The sequence below is a fragment of the Urocitellus parryii genome, chromosome 4 (assembly GCF_045843805.1).
Source record: "Urocitellus parryii isolate mUroPar1 chromosome 4, mUroPar1.hap1, whole genome shotgun sequence".
NCBI lineage: Eukaryota > Metazoa > Chordata > Mammalia > Rodentia > Sciuridae > Urocitellus > Urocitellus parryii.
In genome coordinates, this window is record NC_135534.1 from 63,661,344 (window position 1) to 63,681,964 (window position 20,621).

At 49.8% G+C, this 20,621-nt stretch overlaps 1 protein-coding gene and 1 non-coding gene across 3 annotated transcripts in view; one reads left to right on the forward strand and one right to left on the reverse strand.

Moving 5' to 3' along the window:
- Positions 1-16,400, reverse strand: part of Stard10 (StAR related lipid transfer domain containing 10) — a 36,969-nt gene extending 20,569 nt beyond the window's left edge. The window contains exons 1-2 of one of the 2 annotated variants that reach the window (XM_026400993.2): positions 16,320-16,400; positions 5,044-5,366 (exon numbers count right to left, since the gene is read on the reverse strand). In XM_026400993.2, coding sequence (XP_026256778.1) covers positions 5,044-5,250 — 207 coding nt within the window. In that variant the 5' untranslated portion in view covers positions 5,251-5,366; positions 16,320-16,400. Of the gene's footprint in view, positions 1-5,043; positions 5,367-5,738; positions 5,833-16,319 lie in introns of those variants that run through there. The other variant, XM_026400994.2, reaches the window with a different exon arrangement.
- Positions 16,401-19,947: 3,547 nt separating this feature from the next.
- Positions 19,948-20,055, forward strand: LOC113191389 (U6 spliceosomal RNA). Its single transcript, XR_003301873.1, has one exon. It is a non-coding gene; the product is annotated as a U6 spliceosomal RNA (small nuclear RNA).
- The last annotated feature ends 566 nt before the right edge of the window (positions 20,056-20,621 follow it).

Genomic DNA, 20,621 nt, shown 5'->3' on the forward strand with positions numbered 1-20,621 from the left:
CTGGCAGCCTGTTCCCTAAAGACAGCTCTAGAGCTACCTCTTGCAGTTTCCCCCATGCCAAGACAGTCTAGAGCTAGCAGGGCTGGAGTCCTCAAGACCTAATTTTGAATTCAAAGCCCCCTCATGGCACAAATTATCAAGGCCTTAACATTCATCAGTACTCTGTATCTAGCAGTAAAGTCTTCCTACCCTGGCCTAAGGTTAATAAAGTCTCTACAAAGCTCCTGCCCAGAAACTTTCTGTAGAGATGAGAAAACTGAGCCCCAGAGAGGGCAGAGGCCAAGCCTGGACCTGAACTCATATAGTCCAAGGCCCTAAAATCAGATTAATTCCTGCCCCTGCCACATAGATAAGAAAATAAAGCCAGCCAGGCATGTTAGCACACATCTATAATCCCAGCTACTTGGGAGGCTGAAGCAGGACAATCATGGTTTGAGGCCAGTCTGGACTACTTAGTGAGACATTGTTGTCAAAATAAAAATAAAAATAAAAAGGTTTTGGGATGTAGCTCAGTGGCAGAGCACTTGTCTAGCACCAGTGAGTTCCTGGGTTCAATCCCCAGCACCAGGAGAAAAAAATAAAATAATAGAACAAAAGAAAATGGACCCAGGAAAGTAAAATGGTCACCCCAAGGTCACACAGTAAGGAGTAGGCTCTTGCCCAGCTGGGAGCCCTCCAGGGTGCCCTCCCACAGTGACACAGCACAGGGTGACCCAAGGATGAAGGGAAAGATAAGTTCTGAGCCACAGGTCCGGAAAGAGAAGGGCCTAACCACACTAATAACTAGACCCAAGTTGCCAAGGGAACTCAGCCTTAAGGATCCAAGGACCTGGTTCTGACCCAACTTGAGGCACTTCTAGTTGTTTGGCCTTCACATGAGAATTCCTGCTCTGAGCCTCAATTTCCATGCCTGTTTGATGAAGCTAATAGCCATACCCTGTAGGACAGTTGCGAAGAGTCCTGGCCCTGGCCCCGCCTTCCCCAAGACACAATTTTAAGTCTCAGACTGTAAGAATAAGAAGTAAGAGTAAGCAGCAGGGCTCACTGGCTAAGAGTAAGAAGGGCCCTTGGAGATCCCTGAGTGAGCTGTGTTTCACAGAGGCACTGAAGGGAAGGGAGCAGGGAGTAAGACTTGAGCACTGGCTTGAGTTTGGAACCCTTAGTCCCTTCCTTAGTCCGTTCCTTAATCCATTCCTTCCACCTTCCTTCCTGGCCCAGGCACTGAGTTCAGAGAGCCGATGATGTGGGGCAGGTGGTCAGTGAGATAGGGCTGAAAGGGGGCCACTACAGCTTCCTTAAAAGGGGAAGGGGAGGGGCTGCAGACAGGAAGTCAGTGAAAACAGGTCCCCACTGCCCAGTTTCCTGTGGCAAGAGGAACTTCAGGTTCTCTGCTACACTCCCACAAGAGATATCCCACACCTGCTTTAGAACCAAGGCTCTCAAGGGCCCTCCAACCCAGCCTGCACCCGGCACCCGTCCTAGGTATGAACTCCCACCAGGCCCCAGCCCTGCCTCTGAGAGCCTGTGAATATGTACCCTGTGTGGTAGGCAAGGGTCACCTGGAATTTTCTGTTCCCTCTCTAGCAGACTCTGGAAAGGCCCAGTTCTCATCCTCTGCCTCCTCACATGACTAGCCATGCACAAGGCTAGGCATGCAGCAGAAATAAAGGGCCCTGAGCACATGGCATCCAGGCTGAGCAGGCCATGTCATCTGCTATCTGCCCTCTGCTCCTCGTCTCACTTTTCATTAGCTTTGTTCCTTAGTCCCGTCCTTCCACCTTCCCTCCTGGCCCAGGCACTGAGTTCAGAGGCCTTTGGGGTCAGAAGGGCCCACTGGCACAAATGGACAAACGGTCCAGAGATAGGCAGGAACTTGTCCACAGTCATACTTGGCAAGAGGACACCATAGCTAAGACTGGTTCCCCAGATGGCCCTAGTTGAATGATGGACACAATCTCTAGGTTTTCGTTTCTTATACCTCTAAGGGAACCATGGGGGAGCAGGCCTGGCATTTGAGAGACCTGGGTTCAGGTTCAGGTTCCAAGCAGCTCTTTGCCTTGTACACAAGATCCATGTTCAGTGTCTGCCTCTGGTACAAGGCCTGAACTCTCAGGAGGCAGTATCTGACTCCTGTCCAGTACCTAGAGTATGGTACAGGCCTGGGGCCAGGCCAGAATGGAAATCAGAAAAAGGGAAGAGTGAAAGTGGCCTCCAACAGCCCCTTTCCTTTGTCCTGGTTCCAACTGCTGGGCCCAGAGCCAAGTGATGGCTTCCAGGGACCTCTGGACACTGGGGTAGGAAGAAGAGGAGGAAATCAATCAAGTAAATAAGTAGATGGACCTCTCCACACACATGCCTTTCCCCTTCCATTACGAACACAGGGCATGTCTAGGGGCAGCTGGCTGGGACAGGAGAGAAGAGGGAGGAGAGGAACAAAGCTCAACAAACACCTGCAGTTGAGTCCAAGCCTCCTGGGGTGACCCAGTCATCCCTGGAACTCTGGCTTCAACCTGCTGTCTGACCTTGACAAGTCACTCCCCTTTGCAGGCTTCAGCTTTGTCATCTATCAAACAAGAAAGGGATGATGAGAACATTGTGTTCTTGATTCTTCAAAGAGTTATTGATGGGGTTAAAGGCCAGATGTTGCCTAATGATGTGAGCCTATGCACAGAGGGGCAGAGGCTGTGGAGCCAGTTGCTTCAACTGCTGTATGACCTTAGGCAAAGGACATCTTCTCTTTCAGCCTCAGTTTCTTTGTAACAAGGCAACAAGTCTACTACTGCCCAGAACTTGCCTGAGGGTGAATTAGTTGAAGGAGAAACATGCTTGGCTCAGAGAAGGAGCTCTTATCAGAAATAGGATTAGCTGCATGGCACCTGAGAGTCCTGGAATCTTGGGGATGGATAGCTCAAAGAGGCCTTTGCCTAGCTCCCAGAGTTCCATCTGCTATGCTGAAAGGAAAGGAAGGGGGGCTGGCCCTGGGGATGCTTATGACCAAGGTGTTAGTCTCCTCCATAGGTCTAGGCTCTGCTCACCTCCTTTACTGCAGGGAAAAGAGCTGGGGGCAGCATGAGGAGAAAAGTAAGGGACAGGGTAGGACTGGGAGGCTAGCACATCTGGGCTCAAAGCCAGCTCTGCTAGAACTTGGCTGTGTGACCCTGGGCTGGCTTCTGACTCCTCTGGGCCTCACTACCTGTACCCCAGTATGGGGGGAAGGGAAGTATGAAACAGGGCTTTCAAAGGCCCCTCTGGCACCTCCAGCCTCTGCTCAGTCTGAGAGGGAAGTAGAGCCAGGGTATACACCCTGCCCAGAACATCAAGGTTTTTCTAAGACTTCCACCCCCAAGGAAGGCCACCTGACAAGTCTGACCTGGTCACATGGGGTCTACTGTGGCAACTTGGCCCCCAGACCTGCCAACTCTGGGCTGAGTTGGGTTTACTGATTAACCAAGCCAGATGGAGGAGACAGCTCCACCCTGTTGACAGAGGGTGGGAGTACCCACCCCCCAGAACCAACCTTAGTGAAGAAACTACACTTTCCCACCTCCCTGAGCACTACCAGCCAAAAGCCCTTCTCGGGTCACAATCAGGCTCCCTTGTATCCACCTTACTCAATTTTCATTAGCTTTGTTCCTTAGTCTCTTCCTTCCACCTTCCTTCAACAAACATCCCTGCCCTGATGGTGGGGCAGATAGAATCTGTCCCTCCTGCCTCAGGCAGTATCAAGCTAGAACCTCTTAGCTGCCCTATCCTTCCCTGCTCCTCAGTTCAGACATGGATTTGAGAAATCCCAGCCCAGGGTCCTCCAGCCTGGGAACAGACAGAACCCCTCTTGCTGTCCCCCTCCCACCCTCACACATGGAAACACAAAGAGAAAGAATCAGATGGCCAGGATGTAAGCAGAGAGCTGTGGAGGAGAAAAGAGAAGGCAGAAAGAGCAAGCCACATCATGTGGGGACAAGATGGACAAAGCAGTAAATGATTAAGGCAAAATGAGGCAGAAAGGCACAGGATCAGAAGGGAAAGGTCAGACAGCTCAAGTTTGGTGTGAGGCAGTATACCCAAATGAAGTCAAAGATTAGGTTCCAGGCAGGAAGGGTCCTCCCTAAAAAGACCATCGTCCTGGCCCCTGGCAACAGGAATGTACTCCTCCACATGCTCCAGGTCAAAGGGAGAAGAGGGCAAGGGAAAGGAAGCAAGAAGCCCCCTGAAGGGAAATCTACCCACCCTCAAAATGTGTTACTCAAAGCAACACCAGAGGTGTCAGGAAAGCTACTGTGGCCCCTACACCAGGATCTTCAGCCTCTGTCCCATCTACCCATCATACCCCAAGTCTACCTCATGACTGAGAGAGAACCATGAAGCTGCAGGGGAGTGAGAGGGTGCCTGTGAGGGGCTGCTGTGTCTGCAACTGTCCTCTGAGCTCGCTTCTGACCTGACCACAGGTTCCCTGCTTCCCCAGCCCACCCCAGCCTGTCCCAATGAAAAGCAGGGACATCAAAGCCCTGCCTTCATGATCTGACAATCACAATCTGCCAGCCACAATGCTGAGCCCCTGCTGGAGACTCAGGGAGCTGCCACGGAGGGAAGGGAGAGAGAAAGGGATCAGGCAGGAAAGATCAGGCAGAGAATAGGAGAGGAGACCCAGCTCAGGCTGAGAACCAGGAATTAGGAAGAAAAGGGGGTCAGTCTCTGGCCTGGGGCAGGGGCCAAGTGGAGGCTTGCTGGACAGAGGGGTCCCTGGGGGAGACCACTCTCCTGGATAGGCCTAGCAGCAGTCCCCCTCCTCAGCAAAAAGGGGCATGCCTGGTTTCGACTGAGTGAGCCAGAGTGGGTCACATCCCCTTTCCAGGCCTCAGTTGGCCCATCTGTATAATGGAGACTTGGCCCAGTAGACCATGCCTCCTCCTAGTTCCTGGCAGGAGACTCTTTCTGGGTCAAGATGCACCCCCAGGGGTCTGTGGCCCTGCAGCAAGAACAGGAGACCCTGGGATGAGGCAGTAAAGTGTGGTGGAGGCTGCAGGTGCAGTAGTGCACCCCTACCTTGATCTTGTGTAGAGTCCGATCCATCTCCATAGCTTGCACCCACACAGACACGCCAGCCTTGCTGTAAGTCAGATTCCAGCCCACCTCAGCCTCACACTCTGACCGGAAGCTGCGGAAGTCCTGGTCGTCCGGCACCTGGACACTTTCACGGCCCAGGACTGGCCGTGGCCCTTGAGGCTCTGTTGAGGCCGCTGACTTCTCCATTGGGAAAGAGGGGAGGCCCAGCACCTTGGTCCTAGTCCGGTTCTCCTGGGTCCTTCGCGGAGGCTCCGACAACGTTGTCGACGCGGTTGCAGATGCTGACGCCACCTTCCTGGGACCTGCAAGACCGGTTTGGGGACCGGAGTCAGAGTGCTGGGGGCGCGGGTGGAGCTGCTGGGGTCCTGAACTGGTGTGATTAGACAGGGGCTGGCCCCTGGGGCAGGGCGGACGGGCACAGGACAGTCATGGGGGCTACCCGCCATGAGCGACCCCCAGACCTCTCTGGGTCCGGCGCGGGGGCTGCGTATCGGGTGCGGGTGGCCAGCGGAAGCCTGTCGGGACGCGGGGATCCGAGGTGACGGACGGTCTGGAGGGGGACCCCGCGCAGTGGTGACCGGACCGGCTCAACTAACTCGGCAGCAGCGCGGGCGCGGGATGCGCGCGGGGGAGCGCGGGGGCGGGGTGGGGCGCCGGCCGGCAGGGCCACTCACCTGTGTCCGCTGCTCCGCCGGGGCCCGCCGGGGCCGGGGTGCGAGTGCCTCCGCTGCCGCCGCTGCCCGGGCGACCGGGGGCCGCGCGGGGGCCCTGGGGGGAGGAGCAGTGGGTCCCGCCGCCCGGCCCCGCCCCGCACCCCCCGCCCCGCGCGCCCCCTCCCGCGCTCCTCCCTCCGGGCTAGGCGGAGGGCTCCCGGGCTCGGCTTGCCTCGCTCGGTATTTTCCAGGCTGCGGAGGTAAAGCAGACCGAGCTCCGAGCCCTGCCCCGCCCCGCCCCGCCCCGCAGGGTCCTAGTGCCCGCCCTCACACGCCCCGGGAGAGGACCCGGCGCGCGCGGGGGCGGAGGTGCAGTCCTCAAGAGGGGCTTGGGGACTGGGTGAGGAGTGGCCAAGATAGAGTGGGCTCTCAGAGGAAGGAAGGCGAGGTGTTAAGAGAGGAATTCTGGAAGTTAATTATGAACCCCCTCTTGCTGTCCCCCTCCCACCCTCACAGGTACGCACCTCTGCAACAACCTATTTACATACAGGCACTCTGTCCCCAGAACACCCGAGATCCAAAGATGGGCACACACACAAACGATAATCAAGAGATTAACTCGCAGGGATGACAGCCCCACAGCAACTCAGGGATTCCCAAAACTTGCAACCCCAACAACCAAGAGTCACACCAAGCCTATACACACCCAACCCAATTCCCTTTGGAGTGTGCCAACCCTCTCACTTGGCTCAAGGTTCACAGGCTAGGCAGACTTGGGCAAAATCTCCTCTCTAGTCTCACTCCCACCTGGGACTTTTACCAGGACTCCTCCAGCCCCTTCCTCAGGCTGTTGTTCAAAGTCACCGTTTCTCAGCACACATCTCCCTTGTATTAGACTAGATTCTCAATAAATAGCATCAGGCCCCAGACCTCTGAGGCTTCCTGGTCCCTTCCCAGGCTGAACTGATCAGAGCTTCATGGCCTCTGGGGAGATATGTCCACCAGCATTCCAGTCACCCCTTCCAGCCTGGAGGCTGCCCCCTCGCTCCCTGGGTCCTAGTGCCATCTCTGTATGCAGCTATCCTGTGTGAACTAAGGCTAACTTCTCTGAGGTCAGGTCAGTATGAGTGTGGCAACCTGTCCATGACTGGCCCTGGACTAAACAGGAGCAGGAAGGGCCTCTGCTGAGCTCTGTTGGATGGGCACCTAACAAGGTCCAACAAATGCTTACCACTGGCCCAGTATCAAAGTGAGTCCATAGCTATCTGACACAAGCCGGCTCAGCCTCCTCCTACCCAGGGCTCCTTGCTCTACTCGCTTATCTCTGGGCCTTGGTTCCTCCTATACAAGGAGGGAATCAGAAGGCATATCCTGGCTTCACCATCCAGAGCCCTGGGATAGAACAGCTTTGCTAACAGGCACTAAGAGTAAATATAAGGAGTCAGCATGGTGTGTTCACAAATAGAGGTGTCTCTTCCTGAAGTGCTCAGGGCTCTGAGATGTTTGTAAATCAGGCCCAATTTTTAAAATGAGTGGGGGTGAACAGGGAGCCATGACAGCAAGACAACAGCAAGACATTCAGCAAATTGAAGCGTGTACAATGAGCTGCAGGTCCCTAAGAGGCCCATGTGATGACTCTAGATCTCTATCAATCACCTCCAACCTCCAGATTTACACTCCTCCCCCCCACACACTGGGGATTGAACCCAGGAGTCACTCCTTTTTATTTTCTTTATTTTTATTTATTTATTTATTTATTTATTTATTTGTGTGTGTGTGTTTGTGTGTGTGTGTGGTGTTGGGAATTGAACCCAGGGCCTTGTGCATGCGAGGCAAGCACTCTACCAACTGTGCTATATCCCCAGCCCACTCCTTTTTATTTTTGAGACAGGGTCTTGCTAAATTGTTGAGACTGGCCCTGAACTTTCAATCCTCCTGCTTCAACCCCCTGAGAGGCCCCCTGAGTAGAGGCCAAGGCAGGAGGATCAAAAGTTCAAGGCCAGACTCAGAAACTTAGTGAGACCCTCCCTCAAAATAAAAAATAAAAAGGGCTGAGGATACAGCTCAGTGGTATAGATCCCATGGGTTCAAACCCCAGTACTGGAAAAAAAGAAAGAAAAAAAGAAAGAGTGTGGGGCTGGGGCTTTAGCTCAATGGCAGAGTTCTTGTGAGGCACTAGTTTCAATCCTTAGTACTGCATAAAAATAAACAATTAAAATAAAGGCATGTTGTCTATCCACAACTACAAAAAAAAAAAACATAAAGAAAAAAGAAAAAGTCTGGAATGATTAGGTGTTAGGGCGGCTAGCTCTCAGCTGGGGACGACCAGGTTCTGACTTCTAATCTACCTCCCCTGCCCTTGGTCCAATTCTAGCCATGTTACAGTCTTCCCCAGGCCTTGAGGAAGACACTTTTGCTTCCAGGCTGGTAGGAGAGCCACAGGGGACCCCAGCAGACCCAAGTCTGGTTTGTGGAATTGGACTATAACCTGTGGGATCAGCCATGAGGAAGAGATGGCAGCACTGGTCTGGAGGCTTCTGCATTTTTAGCATCCTCCCACCCAGTACATCTCAACAGACAGTAAGATAAGACTGGAGTGACAGCAGGAGGAGGCAGTGAGGGCAAACTGACAGAAGGAACTCCCCACCCCAGAAGGCTGCCAATCTGAGGAAGACACAGAAACCCAGGAAGATACAGATGGCAAGATGGCAAGAACCAAAACATCCCTCACATCTAAACACAGATTAAGACAAGAATAAATCTTTTGGGTCTTGGGTCAGTAAAGGTGGGTGATCTGGCACCCTTGGGCTCAGGTCACTATGCCCTGGGCTCATCCCTGGGTCTTGATTTCAGATGAGATTGGCTGGCCAGCAGGTAGGCAGAAGGGCATCACTCCATTCTACTCATTAATTCGCCCTTGCAAAGGATGCCCTAGGAATTTAAGTGTCCCTGATTCTGAGGCTCTTTACATCTCTTTGAACATGACAGAACATACCGAGTCTCACAACACCACTGAGCAGCATAGCTAAGGGCCTGCTATTCAAAAGTGTAAGAGTAAGGAATGGGAAGGAGCCTAGGGACAGAATCTGGAAAGGAGTCCCAGGCCTAGGCCATCCCTGCTTCCCACAGTCTGTCAGTAGACCTAGATTCAAAACCTTTTCTAGCTGTGTAACCAGAAGCAGGTGACACATTCTATCCAAGCCTGTTTCCTCATCTGGAATAATAATACCTTCTGAGAATTACTGAAATGAAGAGCTGTATATATGCCAGTGTCACTCAAAAATATAACTCAGGGATAGGGTAGGGCATGGAGGAATGTACTGGCCCAAAAATGTATGGCTCCAACAAAAAGCACTAAAGTAACACCTTGACATGTTAGGTATGATTCTCATGAAAGATTAAGCAGTGAAAAGGGCTGGCAAAGCATGACCCCTGCTCTCTGCCCATTCAGCCCCCTGCCCCAGACCCAAGTCCCACAGGAGGTGGATGGAGGGGCCTCTGTGAGCCCAGGGCAGAGCCCATGTCTGACTGCTCTGGGCCCCAGAAAGAACAGCACTAAGCAGAGCCGGGTGGGTGTAGAAGGTGAAAGTGTGTACAAGAAGGTGCTTAGCAAACTGAGAAGCCTCCTCATGGGAGTGAGAGGAATTATTACCCTGGGCACTGAGCAAGACTGAGTCTTATTATGCCCCTCCTAGAGAGAGCAGCTGAGGCTCCAGGAGGGCCCAAATCATACACAAAGCAGAACCCCTCTGGGTCCAGCCCCTAGACTGTGACCCCAGGACTGGGGAGTCAGTGAGTTGTTTAGAGATTTACACCAGACTTTGTTCATAGGCCCTGACAACTATTGGAATAGGGGTAAGGGCATCTGCCTATAGAGTCACCCCTTGGCCAACTCCCCACACTAGATCTAAACCCCTCAGACTAATGTCATCTGGCTTCAGCCTCCCAAAAAAAGAAACAGAAGGCCCAGCTAGCAGAGTCAAGCAGAAATAAAAATCCCAGGACTCCTGACTCCTAACCCCCATTACATACTACTCTTTCCATTTGCCTGTGGGGTCCTTGGCATTGTCACCACCTTCTCTAATCCTCAAGATTTAGTTTCCATCCTCACCACCAGTGCCTCCCACCCTGACCATGTCCTGTACAATAGGGGTCCTGCAAGACTTGACTTGCTCCTAGGTACACATTTCTACTCACCATTTAGCCAGACAGACAGATGACTACTTCAATTTCCCCTCTGGGAGGTAAGAAGGCCCACCACTGGTGCCTTCTGCCCCACCTCCTCCTCAGGGGTATGCTACCTGTTAGTTTGGGTGGAGCAAATTCCCAAGTTGTCTAGGGCAACAAAGCAATATCCTAGGGGCACTATTCTAGAAGATTAGACAGTGACTTGTGTGATGTCACTAGGAAGCAGCAGAGCCTCAGTTCCACAGGCCCTCAAGAAAGGTCCAGGACAAAGCACTCTGAGGCCACCAAGGCTGGCTTAGCCTAGAGAGGGACGTGTTCTTTACAGTGGCAATAGGAGCTACATCTCAGTCCCATACAAACCCGGATCTAAATGTTTACTCAAGGCGGTCTCCTGGCCCTCCTGGGCCTCACTGAGCAAACAGCCCACACTGCCCTGAGGGCGCTGTTACAACCTCTGGGAGCTACAGCCACTGCATTCATCACCCAGAGTTACCCACATCCTTACTCCTCCTGGTGACACTGTCACAGTCACATACATCACCCCAATGTCTTATCAGAATTACACACAAATACACACCATCTCATTCTCAAACATGGCCAGTCCAGCACAGGTACATGCACATACATGGTCACACACAATATCAGAGTGAAGTTGCCAGTTTAAAAAAAAAAAAAAAAAACCAGAATGTGCTGGGAAGGTAGCTCAGTGGTAGAGTGCTTGCCTAGCATGTGCCAGGCACACACACACACAGTATGGGACACCTAGTGAAATTTAAAAATTTAAATTTCAGACAAGCAATGATTAACTTTACTACATCTCCAAAATTTGCTAAATCTGGCAACCTTACATTTGAGGCACTGCCACACCCACGTCACAAAACCTTGAAGCATTATGCAGCCACATGTCAGTTCCCAAACAGACCTCAGATGCCTGCTGTGTCAGGGGAATATGCACATTGCACCCAAGTTATAGTGGTGTATAAGTTGTCATGTACACACACACGCCACTGCACTTTCTTTCTGTGACGTGGCACTAGACCAGGGTATGTCTTTCATGCTCATTTTGTCTCACCTTCACACCTTAAGTGAAATGTTAGGCAGAGACCATTAGCCCCATTTGACAGTTGAGGGAAAAAAAGCCCAGCAAGAAACAGAAGCTATCCTAGGTGTCCCAGTGTGTTTTCCCCTAGCTATGGGAAATCAAGCTATACCTGGGCCAGGCTATGTCCCCTGGCGTATCTGAGTTTCTCAGACTCACCAGCAGCACTCAGGCCAGCAGTGTGTCCCAGAGGAGCCTCTTTCTTCTGGAAAGATAATAGCCTGGGGGGTCTTAGGTATGGACTCCTGACCTCGCTTATTACCCAAAATGTGATTCTGACTTCTTCCTGGAAGCCCCTCTAGTTCCAGGAGATGAAACTGTACTGAGTCAGAGCACTGAGGGCCCAGGTTTTAGATTAAAAAGGAACCAAAAGAAGGAAGTCATGTGGGCTGTCAGAGAGGGGCTGTAGTCTCAGGACTGGAGTTTCTATCCACCCTGCAGAAGGACTGAACAACCTGTCCTTCCTGAAAATACTCAAGATACCCCCACCCTCTTAGCCTGAGCACAAATCCAGGGGAAGGCTCAAGGTCAGCAGATGGATCAGGCACCTCTGAAAGGAAATTCTAGGGCTTCTAGAAGGTGGCATTGACCCAGAGATCAAACTCAGTTCTTGCAGACAGCAGGTCCCAACAGATATTGTTAGCAGGAGTCCTAGTACAAGCCTGGGGCCTTCCCTGGTGGGGAGTCCTTATGGTTCTGCTGCAGTCCTTCCTACTGCACCTCTCTAGGATGTACTCCTGTCAGAATGGTGGGGCTCAAGAGGCCTCCCCCACAGAGTTAAGGAGGATGCCATCAATTGTGAAGTCTTGCATGGCAGTGTTGGGGGCCAGTTAAACTTGTCCTTTCCTGAAGCCTATGGGTAACCTGGGCAGCAGGATCCTGCATAGCCCCAAAGATCTGCTCCCAGGGTTCTGGGTGCAGGGACTGGAGGATGGGCCTGGAAGGTTGGAAGAAGAGGCCTGACAGATGGGGTAAAGTACCTAGCTCAGCAGTATAGGAAAATGACTTGGGCCAGGGAGCCAGACTGTCTGGTTAAAACACCTTACTCAGTGTGTGATCTAGAACATTACTCAACCTCTCTGTGTCTCAGCTGTCCCACTTTTTTTTTTTAAAACCCAGGGGCACTTCACCAGTGAGCTACATCCCCAATCTTTTTTTTTTTTTTTTGGCAGGGGTACCAGGGATATAACTCAGGGGCACTTGACCATTGAGCCACATCCCCAGTCCTATTTTGTATTTTATTTAGAGACAGGGTCTCACTGAGTTGCTTAGTGCCTCGCCATTGCTGAGGCTGGCTTTGAACTTGCAATCCTCCTGTATCAGCCTCCCTAGCCGCTGGGATTACAGGTGTGCACCACCATGACCAGCCTCCAATCTTTTTTATTTTGAGACAGTGTCTCACTAAGTTGCTAAGCCTGGCCTCAAACTTGGGAATCCTCCTGCCTCAACCTCTTGAGTCACTAGGATTATAAGGTGCCACTGTGCCCAGCCAGCTCTCTGACTTCTAAGATGGGTGGACTACAAGGATTTCCATCATTAGAATGAGGACAGAGCACTTTTCTCAGTGCAGGGGTCCGGTTTTAGGGACTGGAGGATGGGCAAGGGAGGATGGAAGAGGAGGCTCTTTGAGTGCTCAATGAATGCCACAGCAACTGTCTATCTTATCTCCTGAGCTTCCTTACCCCCAGGTCTGGCATCTGTCCCCAAAGTAAGTCCTCCTTGATTCCCCTCCCTTCTCCTGACCTGTGTTAATCTGGAGCCTAGAGGGTTGAGAATAAGGCAGAAGTGGATACGATGACATGTTGTCCCTCTCCCTCATCCTCAATTCTCAGAGGAGCTTGCAAAAGGTCTGGCTGGGTCCCCTTTGAGAGACCTTCACTCAATGGCATTAGCTTCTTACATCCACACTCCTCTCCTTGGTGTCTGATAAATGGATACCAGAATGGCAGCGTGAGCAGCACAGGGAGCTTGGCCATGCCCACCCAGTGGGCAGCACGGTTCTGAGATGTCCTCACTGCAGAGGCTGGTTCTCAGGACTGTGTGAAGGGTTTGAGTGGGTGGGTTCCCTGGGACTCTAAGAATGGGACTGAAGGCTCTGTCCTGTGTTAAGGTTCATTCTGGGTTTGATCTACCCCTGGAACAGGCCTCTAGCAGGCTCAGCTATAGGATGGAGTGCTACAGTTCAGGGAACTCCTGCCAACCACTCCTTCCTGCCCTGAATCCCTGGTGACCTGGGTCAGCAGGCATCTCCAAGTCTTCCCCAGGGGAAGGCTGCCTCCTTCAGCACCTTCTAAATTTAGGGCCAGGGCTCTGTGACTCATTCCTGAATCTGCTTTGCTACCCTCCTCCAGGAGTGTGCTCCCACGGTATTTTTATCTTCTGCTACCTCAGTCTGATTAATAAGGCCCCAGAATCCCACAAGAGCCACACACCAAGAGCTCCCTGCTCCCACTTGTCCCAGGTCAGGTCTGGCCTTCTTTTTGTCTATACTGCCCCCCCCTTCCCTGATGTCTCCACATTCCCAACTCCCTCAACCCCAACTAGAGCTCATGTGCCTGGGTGGGGTGGCCACATTGAGGTCTGGCTCAAAGCAGAACTAGGGGAAGGAGAGGTGAAGTAAAGCCCTGCCCACTCCAATTCATTTGCTGGGCAGAGCCCTCACCTGAAGTCAGAAAGCTATATACTGACCCAGAATCCTCCCTCCTCTCCGAGACTCTCAGTGAGTTCTTGGCAGTGCTAGACTTTTGTTTCCTCCTCTATAAATAAGGGGTTCAACCAGAATTTTATTAGTGAATCATGGATCAAAGTTGAAATGACCACTGTGTCAAGCTTCCATCTTCAAACAGGGCAGGCTGGGGGTGGGGTGTCTGGCAGGCCTGTTTTCCACCCAAATTCCTCCTTGCCCCCAATCTCTGCTCCACTCAGGAGAAACACAGGTCAAGAACCTGCTGTCAGTCTTCTTGGACTTCTGCCCTGCAGGGAAGAGAAGTCAGGTACAACCCCCTACCCTAAAGGGGCTGGAGAGATCCCAGGGTCAGTTCTGGTCTGTCCAGGCATGTAACATACAACTTCAGGAAAGAATTGTCTCAACTCTGGGCCTCAGGTGTGGGGAATGCATGTGGAGGTGTTAACACTGGAGACATCTCTTTCTTTGCCAGGCTCTGAGGCCAGAGGAGAATATGGGGACCTGGGTCTCCCCTTGGCTTCCAGAAGTGTGAGGGGCATGATATGGAGGAATTAGGGACATGGGCAGACCTGGGGATGCTGCATGTCTGCTGGAAGAGAAACCATTTGCAGCCTACCTCAACCTGTCTTCCCGAGGAACAACAGTGGCCAGTGTTTATTAAGTGCTTATTATGTGCCTAGTGCTGTTCTGTGCACTAAACAGGTTTTAACTTAATTTATAGTTAAACCTCAAGACAGCCCTGGATAAGGCTTACCACCTCCACTTTACAGAACAACTGGAGGCTCAGAGAGGGGCAGTGACTCACCCAGAATCACTGGGAGGGCTGGTGAAAAACCAGGCAGGTCTGACTGCAATTCTGGTTTCCATTTGCTACCCCAAGGAAGCCCTTCTTAGAGTATACATTAGATACCTAATAAATGTTTGATGTCATTATTACTGCTATGTGATAAAAAATCCCTATTCTAGTCTACTTGTCCCCCAATTCCTATGTGTCCTTAAGAGAGTCCTTTTTCTTCTTTAGTCTCAGTTTCCCTGGCTGAAAAACAGAAGCAAGTGAAGGCCCAGAGAATTAGATACTTGAAAGAGGGGAGGATCTTGGATTTCCTATTTCTATAAATAGCCAAATTGCCTTACTTGCCTGAGGAGATTTAAACAGCAATCAAACCTCAGGATCTCCCAGTTCTTACCTCAACCTATCCCTAGAACCTCTAAGAGCTCTCCAGAGGGAAACAGCTGGGTACAGCCCAGCTCTACTGCTACAAGAGACAGAGAAAAGTTCACTTCCCTGTTGAGCAGCTGCATGATCCTGCAGGTGGCAAGGTACCACCTCTCTTCCATTTGTACTAGTGGCTCACACAGCCTCACCTCAATGTGCATCACTTCCTCTCCTCACCACCCAGGCCACCTGGTGTATCACCTCCAGCTGCCACTGGCCCAACTGGAGTCATCTGAGCCTCTCAAGCTCAAAAACAGAGTCCAAGTCCTACCATTCCTTTCTATTTAATCTGTCCCCTTAATACTGACACATCATCTGTCACAACTGGGCTCCTGCGCTCACCTTTGTCAAGTCCCAAGAAGCAGGGTCTCTACATCTCCAGCAACACTGTTCTTTTCCCCCCAGGATTCTCCTGATCCTCCTCAGTTTCCTGCTTCTGGTGGTCACCTCAACAGAGCAGGACACTCCTCCAATAGGCCATTGTGCAGAAGCCCAGGCCCTCAGGGAAACAGTTTATTTCTCTATACCTATATCCAACAAAGACACACTGCTCCTTTGGATTCAAGGAAGGGCTCCAGGCCCAAAAGTAGGAGGGTTGGGTTTCACTCTTGCTCACAGGCTGCTCAGACCTGAGGCAAGCCCCTACCCCTTTTGGCACTCTCAGTTTTGCAAATTGTAGAAAGAGGAAATGGGTCCCTCAGTCTGCAATCACCTTACTATAATAATAATCTTTAGCCTTTATAGACTGCTTGGGAATTTCATTTTCATCCCTGGATCTCGTTTGATTCTCCCAACAAGCTAATCCACTTATAAATGAGAAAGCTTAGGTTCCCAAGGGAACAAAAATACCCAAGTCACACAGCAAATCAAAGGCAAAGCTTGGATTAGAGCCCTGAAATCTTGGTCCTTCCCTGGTCCTTTACTCTCTGTGATGCTGGGACTCTTGCTGTGTGGCTTTCTTTGATTTGTCCCATTTGTAAAAGGACAGTGTGAGGATCTAATTAGGAGAGGCAATGAGGGGGGCTGTGTTTGGGAAATCATAAAAGGCTGCAGAAAGATGACTGGACCGCTACATTACTACTTAATTGCTCTTCTCTTGGCTGAAGCGCCCCCGCGCGTCGATCCCTAGACGCTCCGACTGCGCAGGCGCCCTTCAGTGTTTACAGACGCCTCGAGGCCCTGCATTTGCGCGTGCGCTTCCAGCCTCCCGGCCAAGCCAGAACCCTCCGGCGGCTCTTCCTCCTCAGATTAGAGCCTGCGCGCTCCAGTCCCCCTAGCGGTTGTGGCCGTTCTGTCACCACGGCTCCCTGGGGACTCAGTCGGCTCCGCGTAGGTTGGGGCGCACACAGCCCCAGAGCGGCGGAGATGTTAGGAGCGACAGGAGGCACAGAGTGATCACTATCTCCTCCTCACCCTGTTTTCAGCATCTCAGTCGTCGTTCCACTGAACCTCAGGCGTCGATCCTAGCATCCACCGCCGCAGACACGAGACCGTAGTCAATCCCACCGGAACCTCAAAGCACCGCCGCATGGGAGCTGTAGTTCGCGGCTAGGACCTTCCTGGGGCTGGGACGCTGTAAAGACTACGTTTCCCAGAAGTCCAAGAGTCAGAGTCGCAGAAGGACCCGCCGCCTGTTGGGAGATTAGAGTTTGGGGACCTTACTGGGGTTCTGCAAACGAACCTCAGGCTCTGAACCTCGAGTGGCGGATTCGTGTAGCTAGCGTAGGAGTGCACAAGCATTGCTAAGGATGTGTCTTAGAATACATCCCATTAGGGCTGGGGATGTGGCTCAAGCGGTAGCGCGCTCGCCTGGCTTGCGTGCGGCCCGGGTTCAATCGTCAGCACCACATACAAAGAAAGATGTTGTGTCCGCCGAGAACTGAAAAATAAATATTAAAAAAAAAATTAAAAAAAAAAGAATACATCCCATTAGTTTGCAACTCCCACAGGGCCCCCTCCCCATCACTCCTCGGAGACTGCACTCTCAATTATCATTTTACTGCAATAATGGAAATGTTCTTTATCTGTGTTATTCAATACTATAGCCATTAACCTGTGATTACTGAACACTTGACATGTGGATAAATGCCATGCATGAATTCAAATTTGTACTTAATTGAATTCATTTTGAAATTAATGTATTTTTTTTTTTTTTAGTCGTAGATGGACACAATACCTTTATTGTATTTTTTTAAAAATATGGTGCTGAGGGGCTGGGGATATTGCTTAGTTGATAGAGTGCTTGCCTTGCACACACAAAGTCAATCTTTAGCACCACAAAAAACAATAAATAAATAAATAAATGTGGTGCTGAGGATCGAACCCAGTGCCTCACACGTTTTAGGCAAGCACTCTACCACTGAGATACAATCCCAGCCCTCTTAATTAACTTTTAATTAATGTAAGCTTAAGTGGATAGCTGTCAGTACGGTTACCATATCGGACAGCTCAGCAAACCAGACCTGGGCCTGTTGTATACTAACAGTCACCCTGCCCCCTGCCTTTGTGAGGCTCCTGTTTTAGTTTCTTGTGGTCTGACATTCAGTGTGCTTATCAGTTTGCAGCTCCCTCCTCAGTTTTTGTCCCTGGAAACCTCAAAATTAGTTTGGACTGTAAAAATCTTCCCTGCTATTCATCAGGCTGAAATAACAGACACATAGAAGGTGGTATTTTTTTATTATTATTATTCCATGGATTGAACTCAGGGGCACTGAGCCACATCCCCAGCTCTATTTTTGTATTTTATTTAGAGATAGGGTCTCACTGAATTGCTTAGCGCTTTGCCATTGCTGAAGCTGACTTTGAACTCGATCCTCCTGTCTCAACTTCCCGAACTCCTGGAATTACAGGCGTGCGCCACCTGCCTGAAGGTGGTAAAATTAACAAGAAATATTTTTCCTAAATACATACCACAACCATAAAAATGTCCTAACAACCCTTTGCTTTAAGTGACTACTTCTTCCTTACTTAACTGAGCAGCCTTGTTTTCTAAAATTATAGGCTATTGGAAACAGCTGTTTGAATTGTTTAAACAAGAATGAAACTCTTGCCTGGGGGATCTAACTCACTAAATGGACAGCATTTACACCCAGGGGCAGAGATTGAGATAAGGGGTTTCTGAACATGTGTTCTACTCTAACCAGTCTGGGTGGCCCACAGCTGTAATCCCACACACTTGGGAAACTGAAGCAGGAGGATCAAAGTTCAAGGCCAACCTGGGCAATTTGGTGAGACTGGTCTCAAAAAATAAAAAGGGCTGGGGATATATTTCAGTGGTTAGAGTACCCTGGGGTTCTATCCCCAGGGCTGCCAAAATAAATAAATAAAATTCTAAAGAAGTCTACCTATATTAACTTCATTGTTTCCAAGGAAACAGCACCTTGCATCCACTTAGCAGTCCATATCTGATGTTGACCCCTTTATACATGCCTCTGATTTGCTTGAGTATATCACCTACTGTCCAGATGTGATTGACTAAGGCCAGGTGGAGGTGCTGGGTCATGCTGCTGGAAGTGTAGACAGGCTGCATATAGTGGGCATTGTGCTGGAGGGCACAGTAGTGGGCACAGTAGTGGGCATGAGTGGCTGCAGGTGCCTGCCAACTACTTCCTGGTCCCTCTCTAGCCAAAGTTATTCTCTTTGCTATCACCATCAGCCTGAGCTCTACTGACTTTGGCAGCTGTCTTCCTCACCTGTTGGCAGCTGTCTTCCTCACCTGCTTGTTGCTCATGCTCAGAGCTTCCCCTTCAACCTCATGGCTGTGGCTGTTGACAGGCACCTATCTGTGTCCCACTTGGGTGTATAATTTTAGTCACTAGGTCCTGAGCAGAGGGAAGATGGTTTTTGCTGTCTTCTGGGTCTTTGCCTTTAGCTTTGGATTGACTTCATTCCTAGGGTGGAACAGTAAAGACAGTACCACCAACTGCAAAGTCCCAAGATGAAACCAAAGATGAAAGTTGCTGCTCTTTAAGAATGTGGTCCTCATTAATATATATATATATATATTTCTTTTTCTTAACCTTATTTTACTTATTTATTCTTATGTGGTGCTGAGGATCGAACCCAGGGTCTCACATGTGCGAGGCGAGCACTCTACCGCTGCGCCACAACCCCAGCACCAATATTTTAATTTCTTTCGCTGTGTCCTGCCCTCAGTGCTCATAATGTTGCTGATCAACATCAAGGTCTTTATGGTGGCCTGCATGCAGCTTCAGTCAGCACACCAAGCTGATGGGCCACTAGAGGACCACTGTCCATCAGGAGATAACACTGCCATGTCACAGACCTTGACTGTGGGAGTTTTGCTCTGTGCTGACTACTAGGACATGCCATCAACTGTGTCATTCTTTTTCAGCCATTTTGGGCTAAGGATAAACCCAAGTGGGTAATGAACATGGCCATTCTCCTGTTATAGCCAATTCAGTTGTCAATCCCATTGCCTATGCCTCCTTGAACAGAAACTTCTGCTATACTTTTCACAAAATCACCTCCAGGGGTATGTTCTTTGCCAGAATGATGTCAAAAGTGGGAATGGGTAGGACAGGACACAGCCTGCTCTCAACGTGGGCCTGTGACATAGGTTGTGGCTTCTTCCAGGAGAAGTCACAAACTCACAATAAACAAGGGACAGGGAATGACTGATTTTCATTGTGAAGGATAGCTTCACCTCAAAATTGGGAGGGATGCCTCTTTGGAGCACTTCCCTGGAGTTTCCACATATCTAGCTATATGTATGTATTAGTAAGATCCAAGGGTTGACAAATAGATTTATGGTTCTATGCAGCTGTTCTTACTGTGTATGTGATGCTGACAGCTTAAGTGGATTCTGAAAGAATTTTAAAAAAAGAGTCTGCCTTGGTTATGATAGAAAATGACTGAAACTATTTAACTGTAGAACTCTGAACTATTATAATGCGAATATTTTTAAACTTAGGGGCAATGGAAAAATAAAAGTTGGTTGTACTAAAAATGTATACTTGTTTCTAAGAAGGCAACCAGGAAAATAACAAGTATAATTCTTCAATCAAGAAACTGCCATATTGTGATTGCTTCAGCAGCACATATATTAAAAATTGGAATGATACAGAGAGGATAGCATGGCCCCTGCACAAGGATGACATAGGAAGCAGTCCATAAAAAAAAAGAAGCTGCTATATTAATCTAGGGAAATAATATTCTCATAAGTTCTTAGGTAGAATTATCATCAGAAAATCATGTCAAACTGTTCTTTTTCATTTATAGAAACTACCCTTGAGGAAGAAACTGGAGAAATGGGATTCATTCTCTATAAAATTCTCTCTTTAAAAACTAGGTAGCGGGCTGGGGATAGAGCTCAGTTGGTAGAGTGCTCGCCTTGCATACACAAGGCCCTGGGTTTAATCACCAACACCATAAAAAAAAAAAAAAAACTAGGTAGTGAATTTTATATCAAAAGTTCAAACTTGGTCAAGTTATTGGACTCCCATGTATGAAAATTTTTACTAAGTAAATTTATATGAGTGCCTATTTTGGGTGAAATGAAAATAAAACTGTAAAAAAATAAAAAACAAACTTTACCTAATTTATGTCCCTCTCTCAAACCTACAATAATAATAATAAGGAAAGTAACTTTTCCTTTTATCTTTGATGGAACACTCTTGGGGGTCCTTTGGTGTGTTGTCTGTCTCATTACAAAATCAATAAACCTGACTTCATCAAATTGTGGGGTTTGTCCCT